Below are 26765 nucleotides of genomic sequence, written 5' to 3'. Positions count from 1 at the left end.
ATTGTGACAAGTTTAAGGGTCTTCATATGTATTCAGCCTTATTTTTAACTTTTATATAACACTGTAGGGTCAAATCAAACTCCCCCCACACCATAAGCTCACAATCTAATGGTGATGACTTAATTAAAAAAATTATTCACTTCTAAAGGAAGGTCGCCATGTATATTTGCAAGCATTTACATCCTTCGAAGAGGGACATGAGTTTATTGCCTATATGATTAGGTTTATTCAAGCTACTATAGAAGCCTATAACCCAATCTTCCATATTGTTTCTGAAAATGTGATGCCTCCAAGACCTTCTGTAGTTGTCGTAGCACCATCTGTGTTGAGCTTATAAAGAACTCTGTTGAGAGAAGCCAATTAACTTGAAGAGTTATGAAACCGCTACTATCTTTTTTTTAAAAAAAAAAAAAATCAAAAGTTCCACCCTGTTGGTGGAGGTTATTCATTATCCAACCAGATATATGTATCAAAAAATAAGGGTGCGTTCGGTACGAAGGAAAATGGTTTCCATGGAAAATAATTTTTTGGAAAATGTGTTCTTGAAAAATAAGTGAATTTCTACTTATTTTCTCATGTTCGGTTGGGTGTTGAAAAATAAGTGAATTTTTTACTTATTTTCTCGTGTTTGGTTGGTCAGTTGAAAATATTTTTCCCAAAATACCCACCCAAGCCCCGACACCCCACTACACCCCACCACCCACCACCAACTAAATCCCACCCCTACCCAACCACCACCCTCGAACGCACTTCATCTTCACTCACCCCTACCCCACCCCACACCACCCACACCATCCACCCCACCCGCACCCCACCACCTCCCACTACCCCTCACCACAACCACCCACTCCACTTTCCCCACCCCCACCCCACAACCACCCACTCCACTTTCACCACAATCACCCCCCCCCCCCCCCACCAAAACCATGCAAACTTTCCACTTTTTTATAATTTTATAAAACCAAAAAAAACTTTTCAATTTTTTAAAAAAAAAAAAAAATTTCTTCGGAAGGAAGGGTGTTTGTAAAAAACCAAAAAAAAAAAAACAAAAAAAAAATTCAAAAGGGTATGGGGGGGGGGGGGGGTGTAGAAAACCAAAAAAAACATCTAAATTTTTTGGAGGGTGGCGGGGGTGGGGTGTGGTGTAAAAAACCAAAAAGAAAATAAAAATTGGAGGGTGATGGGTAGGGGTGTTCACCGTTTGGTTAAAAACCGATCCAAATCGAAAATCAAAACCAAACGGATTAAATAACTCGATATTTATTTGGGCTTGGTTTGATTTTGAATTTTAAAAACCGATATTATTTGGTTTGGTTTTGGTTTTACTAAAAGCAAACCGAAGAAAAAAATTGAACCGAACCGACAAATTTTATACATAATTTTTATAATTATATATATACAATATATTAATTTTTATAAATACTTTAAATAATTTATATACTTTTTAAGAAATTTTTTATTTATCTCTAATAGGCTAATGAACTTTATACCTTAAGCCGATTTTAAAAATGAAATCCATATGAATTCAAACTCATTATTCAAAGAAACAACTGTATGAGATTTACCTAGATTTATTTTTTGTGTTTCTTATAAACTTTATTCACTTAATTAAAATCATAAATCCTAAGACATTTTCTCCATAATGCAAGAAACTATAGCTACCACAATAAAAGGGTAATAACGGATTATAAGTTGGAAAATAATAGAAAATTCTCTCCTAATTGTAGGAAAAAAACATGAAAGAAAGAAATACAGTTAATTTTCTCAAAAACCGATCCAAACCAACTACAACCAAACCGATGGATATGTATTATATTTGGTTTGGTTTGGTTTTAATAATTTTAAAAACAGACTAGATTGATTTGGTTTTGGTTTAAACCCAAAATCGACCTAAACCGACCCATGAATATCCCTAGTGATGGGGTTGAGGGAGGGGGGAGGGGGATGGAGTAGAAAAGCAAAATAAAATAAAATATTAAAAGTTTTAAAATACATTGGAAGGGGAGGGGGGGTGAGTTGGGTGGTGGTGGGGGTTGGGGTGGTGTGGTGGTTGGGTGGTGGTGGGGTAGTTGGTGGATTGTCACTTGTGGAACTAGTTTTCCCTATTTTCATTAGGGAGCTTGTTTTCCTAAAGAAAATATTTTTCAAAACTTTTGACCAAACGAACATGAGAAAATGGAAAAACATTTTCCGGAAATGTTTTCCTCCATACCGAACACACCCTAAAAGTAAATTGAGGAGGATATTAACCTTCGCCTCTAATCTATACATAATAAAGCTAGGCATAGACAAAGTGATGTGACACCTCTTTATGACGAGTATTTGCTTTTATCTTTTTTGTCCCTTTTTTTTTTTTGGCTTTTCTACTCAATTTTCTGGTCAATAAAATTATATAATACACACATTGATTAAAGAAACATTAATCCCACTAAGGACTGTTACAAATGTTAAGACCTTTTACATTCCGTATTAATATTCATTATAACCTTTCATCAACAGTAGTTCATTGTGTGATGTCTTTTCCTCCTTTGTCTTGGACTCTTGGTTAAATTCTCCATTTTGTTTCCATTCTCTTATCACCTACTCATCTTTTTAGACCACTGATGATGTTAGAGTAGGAGATAAAGAAATTAAACTAGATACACCCATTTTTCTCTTCAAGAAGTTTTCATCTTCCAACACCTCTACCTTTCTATTTTTTGCCATTCATTATATTTAACTCTCTGATGATTTCTTATTTCATAATTTCTATTTTTTCGTCATATGATCAACTTCTGGACTTTTTTTTGCCTTATTGTATATGAGATATTTTGTGAAAGCATTTTTTATTTTGTGTTACTGATTTAAGTATGAAAGGTAATTCATTATTCTTCTTCGTTTTCTTTAATAATTTGATCTCGCTAATCATTTTTAACTACTTAACAATGACAGGTAATTCATACCTAATGTGCATTTTATTTACTTTGAAGCATACGAGTTGATGAATATTTTCAGGTAGCAGGCTATTGTTGGTATGAACAAAAATAGAAATAGTAAGGGCAAGATAGACTACTTATGTTACATATCTTTTTTTTCCCAATAAGATGAATGTTAACTTCTCTTTCCCTTTGTAAGACTCTTCCGGAGAACTAGGTAACACTTTTAGTTGGACTTTTCTGTTTTGTTTATACATTTGATTGTTATATATATATATACACATACATACATACATACTTATACATTCTCATTTATGTACTATAATTAAAAAAACAAAATCAATCCTTCAACTCTCTTAATTATGTTAAATATGCTGTGTAAAAAAACCAAAAAAAACATTTCTTAACTCTCATAATTAAGGTGAAAAACACAAAAGCTCCTCATTTAATTCTCTTAACCTATTTGTCTCCTTCAATTTATTTAAGAAAAAGGAAGTATGATAAGTTTGCTTTGCCTACCAAAGCTCAAATAGCCAATAAAAGTCTGAAAAAGTAAATAGGGATACTTTTTTCTTAAACCCCACGTAGCTACTGTAGTTAAATATCATTTGCACTTTATCTTTTTCTCTTCTTTATTTGCTTAAATCTTTCACCTTCATAACTCATATTTAATTACCTATTCAATTTCCACTCTTAATAATATCCATAACTCACATGTTTTTCATATTCATAACCCCCAAATATTTAATTTAAAAGTTTAATATACCTTATGATATTCCTCCATTTTTATCTATACAAATTCATATTTTTTGTTTCATGAGACTCTACCTAATAATATCCTACTCATTTCATATTTGAAGTAATAATGCCCTAATATCATAACTGCAAATTAGGTTCATGTTTTAGTTTGGCTCGCGAAAAAGGCTTTTGAATGTTGTTCGGTTTGCGGGAGGGGGTGTCAACAAAATCTCGATTGGAAAATTGTGCACTAATTTTGTATTTCTTTTGCCATCAATTTTCTTATGGTTAAGGTCCTAGACTTCTAAGGAGGATGTGTTTGTTCTGTATTTTTTCCCCTATTCACTTTTTCGTTTGTTCTCTTTATGAGACCTCTTTAATTTGATTTTCGATGAATTTCTGATTGTTGCGAGTCAGTATTTTTGTTTGGAATCAAATTAGTCAATTGTGATTTTGTTGGAAGTCTGCTAACTACTAACAGAGGTTCAAAATTTACAGTTCGTTGCTTAAAATGAACCGTTTGTTGCAAGTTTATATTTAATTTTCTTTAAAGTTGGTGTAATTTTTTTGTATCCTCAGAATTTTGAATTCACGGCAATTATCCTTATTTTGTTAATTTTTTTATTGTAAGAATAAATATCTTAATTATTGTATAGAAAACAAAGACTCTCTTCACCTTTCATGGCAAAACTGGCATAAAAATATTACTCATTTGATAATGCTATCAAAAAAGAATCTTCATCGGGCTGTCAAGAATCTCTTCGTAAAGCTTTATGTTGAAGATTTACTAGATATACATTGGAAAATCTTTGCTGAGAATGTTCATTCTTTTTTTTTTTGGTCTCATGATTACTAATGGAAAACATTATTTGATATTTTTGGGTGTTTTTCTTTCCGTCTTCTCATTGGTTCATGTCTCCGAAGCGCCCTCGGGAGATTTTCCTTTAATTAGTGAGGAAAGATCAACTTTTTGAGTAGATTCTCATGAAATGTTTCAAAACATGGTGTTATTGGATTATCACTAGAATTAGGGTCAGTTTAAATTTTTCATTAATAATAATACGTTCACTTTTCTGAATACTGATCTTTAGTACAATTATTATATTCAATCATTCAGTGTTAGTTGTAGTTCCCATGATTGTGAAAAATGTCTTTTACTCAGACAAGGTAGTATTCTACCGCATTTTCATTGGATTGTCTTTTGTAAGGGTAAGGAAATTGAACAAAGAGTTATTTAAGGAACCGCAAAAATTAGAGAAAATAGGACACTAAAAAAACTTATAACTCTCAAGTTTCAGGAGGAAGATGCACTTTAAATACAACACTACGTATGTAGTGTTGTTGCTCAATCTAAACTCCTTTTTTTAATTTGACTTATTCGTAACTATATATTACAGCATGGTCCGAGGTTTATATTTTTTAAATATATTTTTAGTTATTAGTCTCAATATATAATTATTGAGGTTGGGATTGTTAAGACCAAACTTCGTATATCGGAAGTTTGTTTGCACAAGCAATATATTAATTTTGAGGCAAATATAATAACTTCGACGCAAGTTTTTGTAACTTCAGTTGCGTATGTCGAAAGTCATTTTTCAATTTTTTTTTTTTTTGTGGTTAAACTTAAAGAAAATTATAACCTAAGACCGTGACTTTAATAAGTTTTTGCACTTTCTCTATCTCAAATGGTTGAGTGACTTGAGTCCATTTAATGAATTTTTCTTTATAGAGCACTAAGGGCTGAGAGTGGGATTGATTTCTTCCAAATCATTTTCTTATTGTTGTTTTTCCCTTTTGTAAAATGTTAGTAATATTTTTTTTTTAATTTCAAATATTAGAAGAATAGTTCGTGAATTCAATTAGAACTTCCATGTTTATATTTTTTAATGCACGTTTAAATATTAGAAAAAAGTTAGTTTGTAAATTTAATTTTTTAACAACTGGGCGAAACGCGGATATGTTTACTAGTACAAGATATAAAGTGCTGATAATATAAACAATCACAATAAGTTTGCCAGAAGAAACCAACACCATCCAGGAAGGATTCGTTCATCACATGAGATAGAGAGAAAATTTTATAGCAAAGAGTCATAAAAATATCTAATAAACCACTAATGAAACTGATCACACAAACATTAGCAAAATAAATACTTTTTTAAACTGAATCTAAAGTTTGGAACGTCATCCTGTTCTTGCTTTAGTGAAGTCCTGACTTGTCGTGACAAAGATAGATCTTCAGTGAAGACAGTTTGATTTTTATCCAAAACTCCCACTTTGTCCATGTGAATGTATCATTAGTGTATCCCGAGTATTTTATCTATCCTGAGTGTATATAATGATCTACAGTATATAAAACTATATATACACTTTATATTAGTGTATAATATGTAAACTGTGTGTACAATGGATGCATCACCTCCTTTTTATTCTTCTTATATCATGAGTATTTATGCTTGTGCAATATCGTGCTTTTTCTCTTATATATATTGGGCCATTGAATTTTTTTAGTTCCTTATAAAAGGTTTTTTTTTTTAAAAGAGTTATAATTTTTAGTGTAATAGGAAGGAACTTGGTTAGAAAAGACGGTTGGGTTTGATGGACTTTGGAGGTGAAAGGCTAGGCTTCGACGGTGAATTTAACTTTCTAACTATATAAAAGCACCAGTTGGGGTGCTTTTTCGTCGTCCGTTGTGGGCCATTAAAAAAAAAAATTGGCCCCATATTAAACAGGCCCATAAATAAAAAATGTGAGCCCCATATATATTAAACAACAACTAATATAAAAAAAAAATTGTGGGCCCTTCTATATAGTAGTAATATATCAATTCCAATTTAATTAAAAAAAATTATGGGCCCCATATATATTAAACAACAACTAATATTAAAAACTAGTGCAAATTAATAATGTCAAAAAAAAAAGTGCACCCCACATGAAAAAATCAAACAATATTCATGTAATTTCCAAAGTATCTCATTAAGTTAATAATGATGGATTCATTGCCACGTGCGTATTCGTAGCAAACACTAATATAATAAAGTTTTAAATACAGAGCACAAACTACAATGTTATATTAATCGTGTTTTGAACATAGTACACTACAAAAAAAGCGGGTCTTACCGGCGGTTTCTTTGTGACAGTTTAGCTAAACTGCCACTAGATATTAATTTCCCGTCGTTTGACGTGGCAGTTCAACAACAGTCCTAAATTGCATAATTTCCCGACGGTTTACGTAAATTATATTTTTTCGCAGCAGTTCATTTGGATTTGTGGCGGTTTGGCCTTTTAAAAAATTTAACAAATATAACGGTGGAGCCCACAACTAAAACACAAAAGTAAAATAGTGAGTTGAGTTCCCCCTCATAATTCTCACACACTCTCTCACTCTAAAAAAATTCTCAAAATCTGAAATCAGTTTGCATTTGCTCGTGTGAAATTGTTTAGGTATATTGTTTCATTGTTTTCCCTAATTTTGATTGTTTAGGTAGATCGATTAATGTGTATTTGTTCGTGGGAAATGGCCTTTTAATTTTGATTGTTTTCCCTAATTCTCAAAACGAACGAATAATTTTGAAATCTGCTAAACAATCAGTTTGCATTTGCTCGTGTGAAATCTGCTAACTTGTTTTCTAGGGTTTTAATTTTGATTGTTTTCCCTAATGTTCTAATCTTAATTCTAATTTTGATTGTTTTCACTCGATTCATGCATGGCCAAATTGGGACTGAGTTGGTAAAATTGGTGGAAAATTATTTTCTATCAACACTCGATTGGCGGAAAACTTTAAATTAAGATAATTGTCAAGGAAATTTTGGTAGAAAACTGTTTTTCTTCTGGAAATTTCAATCTCTGTGATTTTTAGGGTTCTAACTGTTATAATGTAGTAACATTTTGAGTATTTTCATACATGTGATTGAATTTGTGCTAACTGAATTGTTTGAACATTTGTCAAGGAAAGCCGATTTTAAGTTTGAATGTTTAATCTCTCCTTTATTTAGGATGGATAAGAGTTGGATACTGAAGCCTCGTACTACACTTGAGTATAAGAAAGGGCTACAAATATTTTTAGACTTTGCATTTTCTAATGTGTCATCTGATAATAGGATTAAGTGTCCTTGTTCTAGTTGTGGGTTTAGACTATATCAGACAAGAGCAGAGGTGTTTGATCATCTGTTGTTCAGTCCTTTTCCGACAGGTTACACTGTTTGGTTATTACATGGTGAGAAGGATGTAGGAGAAACTTTAACCACTAGACATAAAAGTCAACATATTAACGCTCGTGATAATCCAATGCAAGACATGGTTAATGATGTTTTCAATTTCTATGGACAACCTGCAAACCAAGAACATGACACATCGCATGGACCAGTAACCGAAGGCGAAAATGACATGTTGCCTTTACCTGATGGTCCAAATGATAAAGCTAAAGAGTTTTATGAGTTAATGAGGGATGGGGAACAAGAACTTTATCAAGGGTGTGTGAAGTACTCAAAGTTGTCTTTTCTAGTGAGACTTTATCACATTAAGTGCATGTGTGGAATGAGTGATAAGGCCATGACGATGATAATAGAGTTGTTGCATGATGCCTTTGAGAATGCAAAGATCCCCAAGTCATTCTATGAGGCCAAGAAGACTATTAAAAAATTTGGTCTTAGTTATAAGAAAATACATGCATGTCCAAATGATTGCATGTTATATAGGGGAGAAGATAAAGAAAGACAAGAATGCAAGCGATATGGCACATCTAGATGGAAGGTTAATGCTAAGAAAAATTTTTCCAGTGATCTTGAAGCACATAAAAAGAAGACACTGCAACCTGCAAAAGTTCTTCGTTATTTTCCTCTAATTCCACGACTGCAAAGGTTGTTCATGTCTAGTAAGACGTCTACTGATATGAGATGGCATAGTGTTGATTGCCATAAGGATGGCTTATTGAGGCATCCAAGAGATGCTGAAGCATGGAAATTTTTTGACTTCACATTTCCTGAATTTTCTCAAGATCCACGTAATGTCCGTCTTGCCTTAGCGAGTGATGGGTTCAATCCTTTTGGACATATGAGCGCTAATCATAGCATTTGGCCAGTGGTTCTCATTCCGTACAACACCCCTCCTTGGGTATGCATGAAACAGTCTAACTTCATTCTCTCAATGATAATTCTAGGTATGAAAATGTCAGTGAATGATATTGATGTTTACTTACAACCTTTGATTGATGAATTGAATGAGTTGTGGGATGGTGTTCAAACCTTTGATGCTTTGTCAACTGAAACTTTCAAAATGAGAGCAGCATTGATGTGGACAATTAGTGATTTTCCAGGATATGGTATTTTGTCTGGGTGGAGCACGTATGGTAAGTTTGCTTGTCCCACGTGTAATATCGATACCATACCCTGTCGACTTCAACATAGTAGAAAATGGTGCTTTATGGGCCATCGTCGGTTTCTAAATGCTGGTCACAAGTTTAGATTGGCCAAGGTCTGATTTGATGGTACGGTTGACAAACGAAATCCACCTGTACAGTTATCAGGCTCAGACATTTTAAGACAAGTTGAGAATCTGCATGTTTCCTTTGGAAAAACGCCAATAATTGAAGTTAATGGGAAAAAAAGAAGACTTGGGAAACAGAATATCCAAAGTGATTATCCACAGTGGAAAAAAAAAGTATATTCTTTGAACTTCCGTATTGGGAGTTTAACTCATTGCGTCACAATCTTGATGTAATGCATATTGAGAAAAATGTGTGTGACAATGTGATAAATACTTTGCTCAATGAAACTGGAAAGTCAAAAGATCACGTTAATGCTCGAAAAGACCTACAATCAATGGGCATAAAATCTGATCTTTGGCCTGATGAGCATGGAGATTATCCCTCTGCTATTTTTACTATGACAAATGAACAGAAAGACATTTTTTTAAGGACTTTAATGAATGTGGTTGTTCCAGATAGTTACTCGAGATGTGTTGATGTGAAGCAACGAAGATTATTTGGGTTGAAAAGTCATGATTGCCACATTCTTATGCAGCAACTATTGCCGATAGCGTTGAGGAATGCATTACATGGCTTAGTGTCTGCAGTTTTAGCTGATCTTTCATCATTTTTTCGGCAGTTATGTTCTAAAGTGTTGAATCCCATGGACCTTGATAACCTCCAGAATCAAATCATTCTCACTTTGTGTCATTTAGAAATGATATTTCCTCCATCTTTCTTTACTGTCATGGTTCACTTAGTTGTTCATTTAGTTGATGAAGTGAGACGTGGTGGCCCGATACATTATCGATGGATGTATCCTATTGAAAGGTAACCTTATTTTGCTAAGTTGTTTATCCACTTTGTTTAGCTAAATAAGTTGCATTGTCTAAATCAGTAATTGTTTAATCACACAGGTTCTTGGGGCATTTGAAGTCTTTTGTACGTAATATGGCACAACCTGAAGGCTCAATTGCTGAAGGTTATTTGGCACATGAAATTTTAACATTCTACTCAAGATATTTTGAAGATGTTGAGACAAGAATGAATAGGCCGAGGCGTGTGGATGATAAACCTGATGATGTTGGATATCATGAAAAGGAAACTATGTTCCCAAAAATTGGCAAATCAGTAGCGGGTTCATATTTTAAGCTACCACCAATGCAGAAGCAACAAGCACATCGTCATGTGTTAATTAATTGTCCAGCAGTTGACCCATTTATCCAGTAAGTAAATTATGAAAAAAATTATTTGGTCTGTTCAAGTCTTAGCTTTCTTGATTTTTGGCTTCCATTTCTCTCTGCTCATTATTTTCTTATCACTGACTCTTATAGCTACTGTTGCTGCTAACTGTTTTTCCTACCCACTCATTACTGTTGCTTTGATTTGTGCTATTTAATTCACCGGAAATTAATCAAACTAACCGGCTAATTACAGAAGTGCGATGACAATTGTACTCCATATTTTGTTAACTTATTTTCTACACAGGGAATTTAGGACAGAAACAAAGAGAAGGTTAAGGAGTCGAACTCGGTCGGAATCTACGATAGATAAAATTGTGCACAAAGAATTTGTTTCCTGGCTTCAAAAGCGAGTAAGTGAAAGTTATGTCATATTTTCTTCCTACTTTGGAGATTTAATCAATTATGAATTTATATGGCTCATTCTCAATTTCAGATTTTGAATGACGTCAACGAGCATTCCAGGGAACTTAAGTGGCTTGCAGTTGGACCACTTGAAGAAGCCAAGAGATTTACTTCATACAATGTCAATGGATTCAAATTTAGAACTTTATCACGGGAGCAGGGGCTGAAAACTCAAAACTGTGGAGTATTTGGTACATTTGATACTAGAAGTTATGCAAGCAACCGTGACAACAATATGGTAGTTGGAGGTGTTCCGTATTACGGAAAATTGGTGGACATAATCGAATTGAACTACAATGGTCAATTTACAGTTACCTTGTTCAAGTGTCAATGGGCTAATACCACTACTGATAAAGGCATAAAAAAGATGAGTTGGGATTTACGAGTGTTAATTTTTCCCGTTTGATACATCTTGGTGATCAGGAAGAGCATGAGCCATATATATTGGCATCACAAGCCCAACTTGTATATTATGTTGATGATGAAAAGGAAAAACAATGGAGTGTTGTTGTTCATCTAAAACCAAGAGACTTGTATGACATGGGAGAAGAAACAGAAGAAGAGTTCATTTATGATATCATTTCTTCTTCACAAGAAGATCTGGGTAGTCGGTTTCCTAATGGCGATCAAGATTTACGATTGACAAGGGATGAAAATAGAAGATGAAGATAAATATTATTTAGAAATATGATTACCAGATTTTAAAAGTTTTAAATGAAGACTGCTTCATCCAAACTGTTTGTTGCACATTTAATTAGAGTTCCTCCGCCTGTATAACAGGCTTCTGTCTGGACACTTGATGTTAATTTTGACTTCAATTTTCTCTATTAAAGCCTCTGCTTTTTAATTGGTTGTTGCTAAAATTATGTGTTACTAACTTTCCACCTATATTTGCAGCAATGGCTAGGCCAAGAAGGTTCAAGGTTGCACCACCTGAAGCTGGTTCTGCATCACAAACTTCGTCTAATGGTAGTGATCATGTTAGCATGCCACCGACACATGGGCCTGAGCATGCTTCATCTGAATCTGATTCATCGGATGATGATGATGTCCCTCCTACTTCTAGTGAGACTACTGCAAGTAAGAAGAAGAGCTATTGGATTGTCAGTCTTATTGGTAAGCATCATTTTTACTCTTGTACTTTCGATTTGCTTGACAACGATATTATTTAAAATATGACCATTTTTGTTCTAGATGAGGGTGGTACCATTACAGAAGGAAGACTGAAGGTGCGAGATATTTGGTCACTTCCTATGGGTAAAAGAATTATCATCCCGTGCAATGAGCTTGGCCAACCAATAGATGATGCAGGTGGTCTCTTGGGTGGCTTCATGGGAGATTTAGGGTCTGACTTTTCTAAATTTCCTATGTGTTACAAGTCATGGCGTAAGGTTCCAGTTAACTACAAGAATAACGTATATGACGACATTATACAGGTGCACTATTATTATATTTTTGTATTTTTCTGTTGAAATATGGAATGTCTGAATAGAAAATTGATATCATCTTACATTTTCGATACTGCGGTAACTAAATGAACCCAAGTTCTCTTCGCTCATTGTTTCAAATATTAGATTATAGAATTCAGAAACAATTTTATTTGAGTCCACGAGGAAGTGGAAAAAGATCTGCTTGTATGATATACTTGGAAATTGTTTAACTTGGCACTGCTGTGTATAGACAGTGGATCTTGATATGATGCTTTAGAAAAAGAATGTGAAGTTGTTCAATGTCATGTAGTAAATATGGATCATGATTTCTGCATGTTTTTCCTGTGACTTCACTATTGCTCTATCTCCTCCATCAAGTGCTTGACTCTGTGTCTTTCATTTTAATCCTATTCCATAAACATGAAAGTTGAGAAATTTTAAGGTATATACATGTGCAGCTCTAACGTAACTTCTATATTCAAACAAAATAAGATTGATACCAAACTCCTGATATTGTCCATATATTATCTTTTTTTCCCATTTATTATCCTGTGCTTGTTGTTCTGGAAAATTATTAACATCCTTTATTGATATAACTGGTCTTATGCAGAAGAAGATTCTTGTGGAGGATGGTCGATTAAGAGACTATATGATGAAGAGTATTGGAAAGACATGGAAAAATACTAGATGTTCTCTCTATCATCGCTTTTATAAAGAGTCACTGACTTTTGAGGAAAATGTTGCAAGACGTCCTGGTGGAATTGATCTTGACCAGTGGACATGGTTTCTTCAATACCGCAAGGATAAGAAAACACAGGTAACATATTATTTGGTGGGTTCTTTAAGCTTCAAATCTCAAACTAATAGAGCTTTGCAAATGGTTTTAAGAGCCAAATAGAGCTGAGTTCCCCCTCAATTTATTTACTTCAGCTTGTAAATAGAACACTATTGTTAGAAGAGAACATATCTCTGATTTAAACTGTTTTAGTTACCTATTTTTAGAAGAGAACACTATTTTCTCTGATGCTTGTTGTTTTCTAGTCTTTATTATATACCTTAGCAACTGATTTTTAAAGTCTGTTTACTATTTTAAAAAAATTCAACTATGGCTTTTATTAATTCTTGGTTAATGCAAGTGCAGAAGATGTGCAAGCAGAATGCTGAAAATCGACGGAAGCAAACTTACACACACACTAATGGTTCAAAAAGCTTACCTAGGAGAAAGGCTGAAGAGGTTTGTCAATTATAAATCTCAAGTTATTTGTTTCCTGTTCTTCAAATTTTTCATGGTCTTATAGTTTTAAATATATGATTGTGGTCATAATAATGTAGGAGCGTAAACATGGGAGACCAATGAGTAGAGGAGAGTTGTGGCCCTTGACTCACAAACGGAAAGACTCGACATATATGAATGAAGCAGCCAAGCTTATTGGTGTAAGCAATAATTGATCAATTTTCTTTATATACCTAAAATAAAAATTCTTATTTAATGGTTGATACTAAATTTATGTAGGAGCAAATAGAGAGGATTGAAAGTCAGGATGGTGTGTCAAAGAAAATTTCAGAATTTGATTCACTTGCACAAGTGTTAGGAAAGGAACACGCTGGTCGGGTTCGAGGAGTGGATTTTGGGCCGACAACTACTCAAGTGTTTGGCCAAACAACCTATCAATTTAATGGTGTATCTTCAACACAAGCTAATCGAGATCATGAAATGGAGGAGATGAAGTTGAAGATGCAGGAGCTTCAATCAGTGGTGGAAAGTGAGAGATCTAGAAGGCGAGCTCTTGAGAACTTTCTAACAAGATATATAGTCCAACAAGGAATGGAATTGCCGGCTGAGTTGGCTGATATGGGTAGTGCTGCGACGGTATGTTTTACCTTCTCTCTCTGTCTATCTCACTCTCTGTCTCTATCTCACTCTCTGTTTTGGAATCAAGATTAGTTTTTGGGTGCTGAAATGTGGTGGTTTTTATCTTTATCTGCTTTTTGGCCTTCCTTAAACTGATGGATTTTTGGTAGCCTGTTCATGCTCATGTTAATCACTATTTTATTTCTTAACTGGGATGTCTTTGTTAAAGAAGGTTCTGATAGCTCCGAGAATGTGCATATCTCATTTTGGTTGTGTAAAAGTTTGTTCAATAGTTTATAACACTTCTGCCTTTACATATTTTATGGTCTTCAATTCTTCATTACTTAAAATTTTGAGTTGGATGCTTAGATTTCCAAAAGTTCCAACTCAAATGCGATGTTAAAAAAAAAAAAAAAAAAAGTCTGATGCACGAAGCATGACAGCCTATAGTCTTTGTTACAGTTCCAGCTGTTGACACCCAATTTTGGCCCTCCTTTTTATTTAATTAATTTCACTATGCTTCTCAGTCGTGAAAATTCCCCGAAAATGAGTTTGGAATATTTTCGCTAATTATCACACTATTTTTCGAGATATATTTCGCTAAAATCAAGAACATTTTTATGGTCTCTTAAAAATGACCAAACATCATATTTTATAATTGAAAAGGACTAATTTTTTTTTTAATTAAAATCATTCGAAAAAAAATAATGTTGATATTCGTATATCAATATTGGCATTGACATTTTTCCTTTAATCTTACTTATTACCGTATTAATCATCTTTTACTCTATTTTTTAAACTAAATGCGTATATTAAATTACTTGTGTCATAATTTATATAGGTATGCATTTTTGTGGGGAATTAATTAAGACAAAGAAGCATATTTTAATTAATTGATTAAAGTAAAAAGAGATTAGAAATTAAATCAACTATCCACAATATTGGGTCAATTTCCCTTCACCCTTGACCCAAATCAATGGCCCAACCGCCCCAACCCAATACTCAGCCGCCCCAGCCCAATTCCCCGCCGACCCGACCCGGCCCAAGACCACCTAAAATCAGCCTTAACCAAACAAAATCCCTAACTCTTTCTCTTTCAACCAAACAACCCCCATTTCCATCCCAACCAAACGAACCTCTCTCCCCTTCAACCAACAGCTAACCAAACGACGCCGCCATCCCACCCCGTCACGTCACGTCACTTCCATCACCTCGTTAGCACTGCCACGCCGTCGGACCGCTGGGTTAACGTGGTCAGCGACGCCACTGGCCTCACCAGTCACCTTTTCTCCCGTCACCCATCTCCCTTTTTCTGAAATGGAGCTTGACGACTCGTAAAAAGGTCGATTGAGACCTCTGAGAACGGGAAAGAGCGAATCCACAGCCATCAAACCCACCTGAAAAGGTGAAAATCCGTCACTTTTCTTCATTTTTCCTCTTTTCGAAGTTTCAGATTTTTTCCCCCTCTTTTGATTCGAAATTCAAAGGCAAATTTCCCTTTGAAGAAGCTGTTGAAACCCTCAGTGTTTACCTATAAATACAGGCCTTCCTCGGCTGTTTTGGGACAAGTTTTAAGGTGAAAAAGTGTAGAAAATCCCCTTTACGTTGATAGGTTCAAGTGTTAAAAATCGCCCCTTGAACAAACACCTCCACAGCTGAAAACTAAGTTGAATTTTCAGAAAGTATTATTCCTAATTCTAAGTTTTTTTTTGGTTGTCGAAATCCCCTCTTTTGGTTCTCGGCTAAGCAAGGGTTGCTCGAAGCGGATTCGGAGATTCGAGACGATAATAGCCCAGTTCGCTGTCCCGAAGAAGGTAAGTAATCAACTTTACTTTCCCTATCATTTCTGTTGTTACATAAATGTAATCGTTTGAGTGTTTTGCCTCTCATTTGGTTTTTCTATTAAAAAAAAATGTATTTTTGTATCCGCAATTTGCCTGTCTAATTTTCTGTTTGAGGTGTGTCGAACTTGGTTTTTGTTGTTCTTATTTTGATGAAAATCAGTATGTGAAAATGGTCTTGAAGTGGATTACGAGCGTTAAGAGGAGTATTTGATAACGCGTCGAATACGTGAACAATTGCATCGCTAGTTTGAATTCTGTTTTAATTTTTTTTTTTTTTTAAATAAAAAAAAAAAAGAGGCGGACCGCTTGGCTATGATTTTCTATTATGAAATATGGGCTGTTGAGAACTAGTCTGTTTTGGTAAGCTCCGTTAGACCTAAGTATGTGTTATTTCCCTGTTGAGCATCATAAGATTAATGAAAACTTTTAGTTTTAATTATAATGTTGTGATAAGCGCCTTGTTGAGCGTCTTTTCTGCTTGCTGTCTCTATGTGATCAACAATACCATATCTTAGCCAAATTTGTATATGTAGTGAAGGCATGTTATGAATTTACATTATGATTCTTGTGTGATATAAACGGGGCTGCTTCCTTTTCTTGGAATATATATTTTTTTTTAAATAAAGAAATACTAAGTTTGGGATCTTGCAACAAGCATGGATTATAGGCCATTAGGCTGTCTAGTATTTATTTATAAGAACGGATCATGGAAAATTATTTGAAGCTTGATCATTATTTTGTTTCTCTTGTGTGTCCATCTTAAAAATAGCAAAAATGTGAAATGGATAAGTTGTTGTGTATTACCTAATTATGGAAGGGAACAATTATTACATTTTGTAGCTAAAGGGATTAAAAGAAAGAAAAAATGAGACTAGAAAACTTTAATGGATAGAGGTATAAGCTCACCTCGTAATTGAATAACTTGTTAAACCAGATCACTTGGAGAAATGAAGAGGATTTGAAGAGGTTTGACTAGAATGGTAATAGAGGGTCTTTACATAGCTTTGAAACTGCTACGATTTAGAATGATCTAGATTGGGAATCTGTAAGTGTGTTTAGTCTGAACATTGTCTAGCCTTCGGTAATAACTTTACAAAATTTGGTGGCTGTCCTGAGTGTTGATTTTTTTCTAATTCATTAACTGGTTGATCAATAGATGATATTAGTTCTCCTTTTCCTTATATGTGTGAAGCATGTAGTTATAGTAATCGACATATATGAAGTTAATATCGAGACGGGAGTCGTTTGCTTAAATGATGACTCTTTGTTTCTTCACTTGAAATCAGCCTAATCCCCCTTTTTATTCATGTCAAGTGCATAAACTGCTTACTCGCTCTTTAAATAATATACTGGCATTCTTCATTTTACATGAACATGAACCTAGCTCAGTAGGTGTCTCTGTTAAAAAGGGCTATGTTTAAGTTAAAAATCCTCTTTGCTTCATTAGCTATGCAAACAGCTGAATATTAGTTCGTTAACCATGTTTGAATTCAAAATGATTCTCTCTCCAATTAACTTGCTTGAATGTTTAAATTGTTAAAAGGATAAGAATAGGCTGTGGTAGAATTTATTATGCCACTGGAGTATTAATATCTGTCTTCTTACAGTGCTGGTTCGGATTTTCAGTTTCCATTGGTTAAATGCCCCAGATTATGTTTTTTTCCTCTTATCTAGTAGCCACGAGATTCCTGGAGGAATCCTTATATTATGTGTGTACTTGTTAAAATATTCCTAAGTACTGTCTTCAGTTAAGTGCTAAGAGATGGACATCATTTAAATTTGGTTCAGAATATGAGTTTCTATGTTTAGTTTAGAGGAACGGATAATTCCATGGCTTGTTTGAGCTTTTGTTTGTTTCCTTTTGTTGATTATCTCAAGCTCCAAAATTGCTTTTGTTAGAAAAAACAATGATTCTGGTAAGGGGATTTTATTGTTTGGGCAAGTGTGCATTTCCCCTGGTGATCAGTGAGCCATTTGGCTTAGCAGAAAACGCATTTGTACCAAAGATTTAATTGATTCTGAACAGCCAAATACTTTTGCCGAATTTGCTGCACACTTATTCTCTTTCCAGTGAAGTGTATTAGAACACTTAATTTGATTAATATGTCTTGCTAAATACTCTACCTGCATAATTAAAATAATGAATAAGTTTGCTAGATGGACATTTGTTCCCTTTTTACCCAGGTCATACCATAATTGTGTGATGCACATTTAGTACTTCTTCATTGCTAGACTTGAATATTTGATTTGATAATTCATAGCTAAGGTTCTAGGATATTAGTTAAAATTTGTGCGTTTAGTTATAAATTTATACATTATTTGGCATTTCTTTTCAAGTTGCACTCTAATCCTTTTTTTTTTTTTTTTTCTTTTCGTTGTTTTTCATGAAACACTTGGGAGCATTTGGAGTTATGGCAACTCCGGATTTTGCCCAGATCAGAGAGAAACTAGTAGCAGCAGTTCTGCTCGTGCCTAGCTGTCCTCGATTTCCGCTCGTGTCTAAGTGTCGACGTCTTCTTTCCTCTCTTCAAAAAATTTTATGCCTTTGTATTGATGTGTCGTTTACATATTTTACTAACATTTTGTGAGTTTTGTATTTGCGGTATTTATTTCTTGTTTTGGGCGTGGATTCTCAAGAATGGTTAAGAGGAATAGTTTGCTTAATCTCTTCCCGCTATTAGACTTTACTTAATCAATTGGGTTTAGATGTGCTAGATATGTCAATTTTCTAAACAATTGCCAGGTTGTTTTAACTAATTTGCTATAGGAGTTAACAATTGCCAGGTTTATTTTTTAAAACAATGAGTTTGCAAGAAACACAAAAGATGTTGATAAATACTAAGGTCAAATGCCTAACAAGGCCCAAATGGTCTTACATTTTTTAAAGTCATCTATTTTTGATAAGCTAACATGAGCAGGCCCAAATTCCGCAAGCTTAATACGAGGAAATCACATTAGGATCCAAGTATAGTGGTCCAAGTATTTTCAAGAATTATAAGGATATACTCTACTTTATATACAAAGATCCTATTTTACATGTATGTATACTATTCTTACTTTAAATACCTTTTAATCATTTTCTCATCACATGCATACGTATGCACGTTATATTATAAATACTTATCTTTAGTATACATTATATATAACAATCATATTATACCTCATCTTCTAAAATATACATACATACTCTTTTGAAAACAATATATATTCTTAATACATATAATTTTACATCTTGCCTTAATTACTTTCCTTTATTATGGGTGTACCAACATACTATTTTCATACGCGCATGCCATACCTGTACTATCTTATTTTTTTTATTAATTCCCTTAGTCGTATTTTCATGATATGTACACATATAGTATTATCGTGTCATCATAATTATTTTTTAAGTGTTCACCTAGGATATACTATCACATATGTAGATTATTTTCTTATAAAAATATACATCTCCTTGTTCTATATGACACTTACTATTCTCATACATATTTTCCTCATGCACACATTAGCATTAACTACTTCCTTTACATATATGCATTTACTCACATAGTTACAATTACAATAAAAAAAACCTTTTTTTTTTAAATAGTTTTGAGAGAGTAGTTTCTTTTTCGCAATTTTTTAAATAGGTGATAATAAATAATTAAATAATCCCCCTCTAGTGTTAATTAAACTAAGTTTAAAGACTGTCCTCGGATAGGCTCTGAGGGATGCTTAACACCTTCCTCTCGGGGTAAATAAAACCCTTACCTAGAATCTCACAAGTTTCAAAGACTAAAAAATGGAGTTTACATCTTTCACAAATGGTTTCCTAATATTCCCTAAAATTAGGTGGCGATTCTGAAATTTACAAAACCAGAGGAAACATAGTCATAAGTTGTGAACTAATTTTAACCCGTTAAAAATAGGGCATGACACCAGCAATTCTCTAGTTTGAACAAAAAGGCCAAAGTGTATTTGCATAATTGCATCTCTTCATTTGTTTTTTCCTTCCAAAATTTGGTTACGTGAGGGAATGAGAGAAAAGAGCAGGTCAAAGTTTTCGTGTCAATGTTACCACTAGGCGATGAGATTTGGTGTTCAGATATGACCAATAATTTCTTTAGTTTTTTTTTTAACAAGGGTATAACGATTTATGTTCTGAAGATTTAAATTATTAAAAGAAAATGTTTCACAAATTTTCCAAAATCATATTGAGGTACCGTGTTTGACGCGAGTCATAGTAGGAAGGTTCTTGGTATTTGTCATATGGAAGCAGCTTACCACAAGAGATAGTTGGCTGCTCTACCAGCACAGCCTGATTGAAATTCCATGCCAGCCTAATGGAGAGTCCATGCTGTGAATATATCTTGACTTTTGTTGGCTTTAAAGAAAAAGATTTCCTTGTAGGTCACAGTAGTCATAACTTTAATCAACAAAGTATTTAGTATGCTTTTGGTTCACACTCAAACTTCGTAGATGGTCTGGTATTCCACCAATTAGTAATCCAAGATTACCAAGGCCTGTAGTCTAGTGGTATCTCACATAAAAATTCCAGAAGAAATTTACAGCACGATATTTAGTTTCCTGCTTATTGGCATAAGCATTTTTCAGATGAACGTTATGTAATATCTATAATCAACAAAATCTTCTACCAGAAAGACTCATGAAAGCTTCATTCTTTTTCCCAAAGTTTAATTAGCATTGATCTTGCGGTATGCGTTAATGGCCAAAAATATTTAGTAGTATTTCTCTATGAAGTTAATTTCTCCAAGTTCGATGAAATTCCAACGGGGCTGTTGTTTGAAGAAAGACTAATAGGTTTCTTCATGTTGGAATCCTTCTACGCAATACTTAAATAAATTCTCCTCAAGAGAAAGTCTTAAACTTTGTGGTACTCAAGTAGTAGGTTATTCTTTATCTGAAAAGTGTTATTCCTTATTGTTTTTATTTGTTTTTTATGTTTTTATTTTCAGGCTTCAAACAGGCCAAGACCATCTTCCTCATCCAAATGTTGAAACCCACCGCGATGCTAATCATGCTATGTTCAACCTAGATTTAGCTTGTGATGAATTCCAGTTCTAATTTTGTTAGCAATGAACTTTGTTTTTCTGGAACTGTGGATTTTGCACCAGTTTATCAGATTTTGGGTCTTATAGTTGGACAAATAGAAATTGTTCTGTGAAGAATTCTCCAAATTGGAGCTATGTTGCTTTGTTTTTGAACCTATTATTCTAGTTATTTGAGGGTTTTTTGTCCATGTGCCTTTGTATTTAGTAGTGCAAATTGTTTTGTTCAGAATTCTCTAAAGTACTTTTTCTATAGAATTGCTATGTTGTTATAGGTTGGAATATGTAAAAATATTGGGCAAATTCTACAGAAAAATCCTGTCAAACCGCCACAAATTGAATTGGAAAACGCTGCTATTGTATTTTTATTTTTATAGGTCAAACCGCTGTAAAAATGAATATAAACCGTCGGAAATCTTACATCAGTTACAAACCGCTGCTAAATCAAACCAAACGGCTGTTGTTTAGTAATTTACTGCGGTTATTCCAGCGGTTCATCTAAACCGCTGGAAAAGGGTTTTACGACCCCATATCAGGCGACAGATCTAAACTGCCGCTAATTTTATACTGCGCCAGTTTGAACCGTCGCAAAATAGAGGAACAAACCGCTGGGAAAAAGCTTTTTTCCTGTAGTGGTATCTCATATTGACAAAATCAAGCAATATATATATAAAAAAGAAGTGAATCGCATATTAAAAAAACAAATAATGTCAAAAAAAAAGTGCAAAAAAAAATTGTGGGCCCCATAATTCTATATATATATATATATATATATGCATAAAAATAGTGAAAATTAATAAGTCCAAAAAAAAAGTGCACCCCGTATTAACAAATCAAACAATATTCATGTAATTTCCAAAGTATCTCATTAAGTCAATAATGATGAATTCATTGCCACGTGCGTATTTGTAGCAAACACTAATATAATAAAGTTTTAAATAAGGAGCACAAACTACAATATTATATTAATCATGTTTTGACCATAGTATCCCATATTGACAAAATCAAGCAATATACAAAAAAAAAAGTGAATCCCATATTAAAAAAATAAACAATGTCAAAAAAAAAGTACAGACTTTGTATTCGTGGCAAACACTAATATAATAAAGTTTTAGATACGGAGCACAAATTATAATGTTATATCAATCGTGTTTTGAACATAGTGTGTGTATATATATATATATATATATATTATATGCATAAAAATAGTGCAAACTAATAATGTATCAAGCAATATCAAAAAAAAAAAAAATGTGAACCCCATATTAAAAAAAATATAATGTTAAAAAAAAAGTGTTGGCTTTGTATTCGTAGCAAACACTAATATAATAAAGTTTTAGATACGGAGCACAAACTACAATGTTATATTAATCGTGCTTTGAACATAGTATATGTATATATATTATATGCATAAAAATAGTACAAACTAATAATGTCAAAAAAAAAAGTGTGGGCCCCATAATTCTAATATATATATATATATATATATATATATATATATATATATATATATATATATATATATCCGTTCCAATTTAATTAAAAAGAATTGTGGGCCCCATATATATTAAACAACAACTAATATTAAAATAATAGTGCAAATTAATAATGTCAAAAAAAAAGTGCACCTCATATTAAAAAATCAAACAATATTTATGTAATTTCCAAAGTATCTCAATAAGTCAATAATGATGGATTCATTGCCACGTGCGTATTTGTAACAAACACTAATATAATAAAGTTTTAAATACGGAGCACAAACTACAATGTTACATTAATCGTGTTTTGAACATAGTATCCCATATTGACAAAATCAAGCAATATATATATATATATATAAAAAGTGAATCGCATATTAAAAAAACAAACAATGTAAAAAAAGTTCAAAAAAAAAATTGTGGGCCCCATAATTCTGATATATATATATATATATATATATATATATATATATATATATATATATATATATATGCATAAAATAGTACAAATTAATAATGTCCAAAAAAAAAGTGCGCTCCATATTAAAAAATCAAACAATATTCATGTAATTTCCAAAGTATCTCATTAAGTCAATAATGATGGATTCATTGCCACGTGCGTATCAATCCATTAGTGGGAGCAAATGAAATTGCTTTTCATCAAAAAGTTAAGTAGTCAAACCATACATTTTTTTTTATATTAGCCTGCGATCTAATCTAGATATTAAACTGTTGTATTTGCTATTCCGCTATGTCATTTATTTGTTATGTTCACTAAAATAAATATACTTAAAATATTTATATTTTAAAATAAGATAGAATTTAATTACTTCTTTATTTTTATTCTTACTCTAATAAATGTGAAAAGAGATTAATGTCGTAAAAAAAATATATCAAATGGTGATCAAATAATGAATAAGGTAAATTAGTCAAATTACAATTCTAATCTACGGTTTCTTAAAAAACCATGCAAAAGACAACATGACAAGTAAAATGAACTAAACCGAGAATATTTACCAAAAATTAAAAAATATTATTTCTTCGTTTAAATAGAAAATCAATTTCTACTTTGTTTCGTCTTAAACATGTAAAATTAATTTAATAATTTGAATTAGAATTATCCAAATTAAAATTTGGTAAAAAGGAAAATAGTTTCCTTTTAAACAAGTCTTCTCTTTTAAAAAATATTAATAAATTTGCCGATTTTGTATTCGTAGCAAACATTAATATAATAAATTTTTAGATACAGAGCATAAACTACAATGTTATATTAATCGTGTTTTGAACATCATATATACTCTATACATATATACATATAATCACTATTCAAAGATAACTACATACACATAAATGCACTATAATCTAAAGTGTTAGGCCCGTGCGTAGCAAGGTAACATTGAAACATACTTCATTTACCAAATAACGGAATTACATATGGAGAACACGCTCATGAATCCACACCTACTTATCAATCAGCAAATTACAGAGACGGAAGGAGAGATTATTAACTTTTTTTCCTTGCCAGTATAGAAGCATGGGTTTAGACCCATGCTTCGTCATCCGTCCTCCCCATTAAAAAAAAAAAAAAGGAGAAAAAAAGTGGAACTCACCATCTCCAAACTCACGAAAAAAAAATAGATTTCATATTAACAAAATCAAACAATATAAAAAAAAGTGAACCCCATATTAAAAAAAATAAATAATGTCAAAAAAAAAAGTGCAAACTTTGTATTCGTAGAAAACACTAATATAATAAAGTTTTAGATACGGAGCACAAACTACAATGTTATATTAATCGTGTTTTGAACATAGTATATATATATATATATATATATATATATATATATATATATATATATATATATATAAATAGAGCAAACTAATAATGTCAAAAAAAAAAGTACACCCCATAAAGGGTGGGCCCCATACTAAACAACACTAAGCAATATAAAAAATAAAAAATAAAAAAAGATGAAAAAAAGTGAAACCCACTATCTCCAAACTTACGAGAAAAAAAAAGTGGACCCCATATTAACAAAATCAAGCAATATAAAAAAACAAAAGTGAAACCCATATTAAAAAAAAAAATGTAAAAAAAAAAGGTGCAAACTTTGTATTCGTAGCAAATAATAATATAATAAAATTTTAGATACGGAGCACAAACTACAATGTTATATTAATCGTGTTTTGAACATAGTATGTGTATATATATATATATATATATATATATATAGTGCAAACTAATAATGTCAAAAAAAAAAGTGTACCCCATATTAAAAAATCAAACAATATTCATGTAATTTTCAAAGTATCTCATTAAGTCAATAATGATGGATTCATTGTCACATACGTATCAATCCATTAGTGGGAGCAAATGAAATTGTTTTTCTTCAAAAGGTTAAGTAGTCAAACCATACAATTTTTTTTTTATATTAGTCTGAGATCTAATCGAGATATTAAACTGTTGTATTTGCTATTCCGCCATGTCATTTATTTGTTATGTTTACTAAAATAAATATACTTAAAATATTTATATTTTAAAATAAGATAGAATTTAATTAATTTTTTATTTTTATTCTTACTCTAATAAATGTGAAAAGAGATTAATGTCGTAAACAAAATATATCAAATGAAGATCAAATAATGAATAAGGTAAATCAGTCAAATTATAATTCTAATCGACGTATTCTTAAAAAACCATGCAAAAGATAACATGACAAGTAAAATGAGCTAAATCGAGAATATTTACCAAAAATTAAAAAAAAATATTTCTTCATTTAAATAGAAAATCAATTTCTACTTTGTTTCGTTTTAAACATGTAAAATTAATTTAATAATTTGAATTAGAATGATTCAAATCAAAATTTGATAAAAAATAATAAGTATTTTACACCTTTAAATTAATCGAATTAAAATTGAAAGTATCAACTGATGCTTAAATATTGCTATTGTTTTATCTCAAAGAGAGGATAATAGTTTCCTTTTAAACAAGTTTTCTCTTTTAAAAAATATTAATAAATTTGCCGATTTTGTAGTCGTAGCAAACACTAATATAGTAACGTTTTAGATACGGAGCACAAACCACAATGTTATATTAATCATGTTTTGAACATAATATATATATATACACACACATATATATATATTATCACTGTCCAAACACAATTACATACACACAATAATCTAAAGTGTTGGGCCTGGTTAGGATTTTTGGGAGATTTGACAGGACTTGGATTTTTTTTACTACTAATGGTAAGTGGTAAAGAAGCAGGCTGTCAAATCTTTGAACCAGCCAGCTAGAAATATAAAAGTCCCAAAAATAAATGGAAATTTGAAAGGAAAAAGTACACAAATACTCATTAACACCAAACTAATTACCCATGTTTGCCCCTGGTAGAACTAATAACACCCAATACCTATGCGTCACTAAATTTTCACCCGCCTACCACTATCCCTGGCAATATATCTATTTTGATTCCTCTGTTCCTTATTTTGAGTTAATCCATCAGCCTAATTCACTTTCTCCTTTAGCTTTTATTGTTTTTTTTTTTTTTTCATTTTGTTGATTTTTTCTTTTCTCATTTTTCTTTTTTTGGTCTTTTTATTTTTCTTTTCAAAGATAAAAATATTAGCTAATTATTTTTAGACTAATAAAAAATAAGAAAACTAAATAATTAGACTACAACAAAAAGTAATTAAGAAAAATACTAAGGTCACTAGTTTATTTATTAAAATTAAATTAGTATAAAATATACCTTGATAATTTTTTTCCTTTTGCAAATGAAAGCAAAACTTAAATCTAAAAATCAGTTGTTGAAATGAAAAAAACAATCACTCATAAAATTTTAATTCCTTTTCAATTAAATGAATGTCCAAATGTAATAAAAAAACGAGGAGAGAGAAAGCCCCCCTTCTCTCTAAAATTTTATGACCGTTATCTTACAAACTAGCTAGTAACCTTCTTGTTTTTTTCCGATGGAGACGCTGACCGGCGGTCCTCCATCAAATCCCCCCGTCAATATTTACTAATCCACCGGAAAGCAATCTCGATTTTAACATTCCAAATACCAAATCTCCATCCAATGTTTCTTTTGTCACAGATCCCTCTCATCAAGAACAAGGGATAGTGATGGCGCGAAGAACCACACACAACGGCAGCCAACACTAGTCTTCAAAGCTTCAAAATATTCGGTGCTATGACATCCCCGTGTAGAAGAACGATTGTAGGAAGATTTCTAAAATCTCGCCCACAAATTGACATTCTCAGATCAAGGTTCTATGAAACTTATCCTCTAAAAAGGACAGTTAACATCGGTGTTTTTGACAATTTCAATATCATTCTTACTTTTAAC

General features: G+C 32.3%; 3 protein-coding genes across 4 annotated transcripts; all 3 read left to right on the top strand.

The window, feature by feature from the left end:
• Positions 1-7004: 7004 nt before the first annotated feature.
• On the top strand, positions 7005-21209 carry LOC132631732 (uncharacterized). 2 transcript variants are annotated; one of them, XM_060347429.1, is made up of 8 exons: positions 7005-7094; positions 11659-11877; positions 11956-12197; positions 12802-13008; positions 13333-13425; positions 13524-13625; positions 13705-14061; positions 20843-21209. In XM_060347429.1, exons 2-8 carry the CDS (start codon positions 11661-11663, stop codon positions 20882-20884), a joined length of 1260 nt encoding a protein of 419 aa, XP_060203412.1. In that variant the 5' UTR covers positions 7005-7094; positions 11659-11660; the 3' UTR covers positions 20885-21209. The 2 variants fall into 2 exon arrangements, with proteins under 2 accessions (XP_060203412.1, XP_060203413.1); XM_060347430.1 differs by lacking the exon at positions 7005-7094 and having other exon boundaries at positions 11524-11877.
• On the top strand, positions 7648-9129 carry LOC132631095 (uncharacterized). The gene has a single exon (XM_060346695.1). It carries the CDS (start codon positions 7648-7650, stop codon positions 9127-9129), a length of 1482 nt encoding a protein of 493 aa, XP_060202678.1.
• On the top strand, positions 9360-11181 carry LOC132631731 (uncharacterized). The gene is made up of 4 exons (XM_060347428.1): positions 9360-9946; positions 10033-10341; positions 10604-10709; positions 10793-11181. Exons 1-4 carry the CDS (start codon positions 9369-9371, stop codon positions 11165-11167), a joined length of 1368 nt encoding a protein of 455 aa, XP_060203411.1. The 5' UTR covers positions 9360-9368; the 3' UTR covers positions 11168-11181.
• Positions 21210-26765: the final 5556 nt, after the last annotated feature.

Source organism: Lycium barbarum, chromosome 3 (genome assembly GCF_019175385.1).
Source record: "Lycium barbarum isolate Lr01 chromosome 3, ASM1917538v2, whole genome shotgun sequence".
NCBI lineage: Eukaryota > Viridiplantae > Streptophyta > Magnoliopsida > Solanales > Solanaceae > Lycium > Lycium barbarum.
Note: the sequence above shows the minus strand (reverse complement) of the source record. Positions and strands in the feature narration are given on the sequence as shown.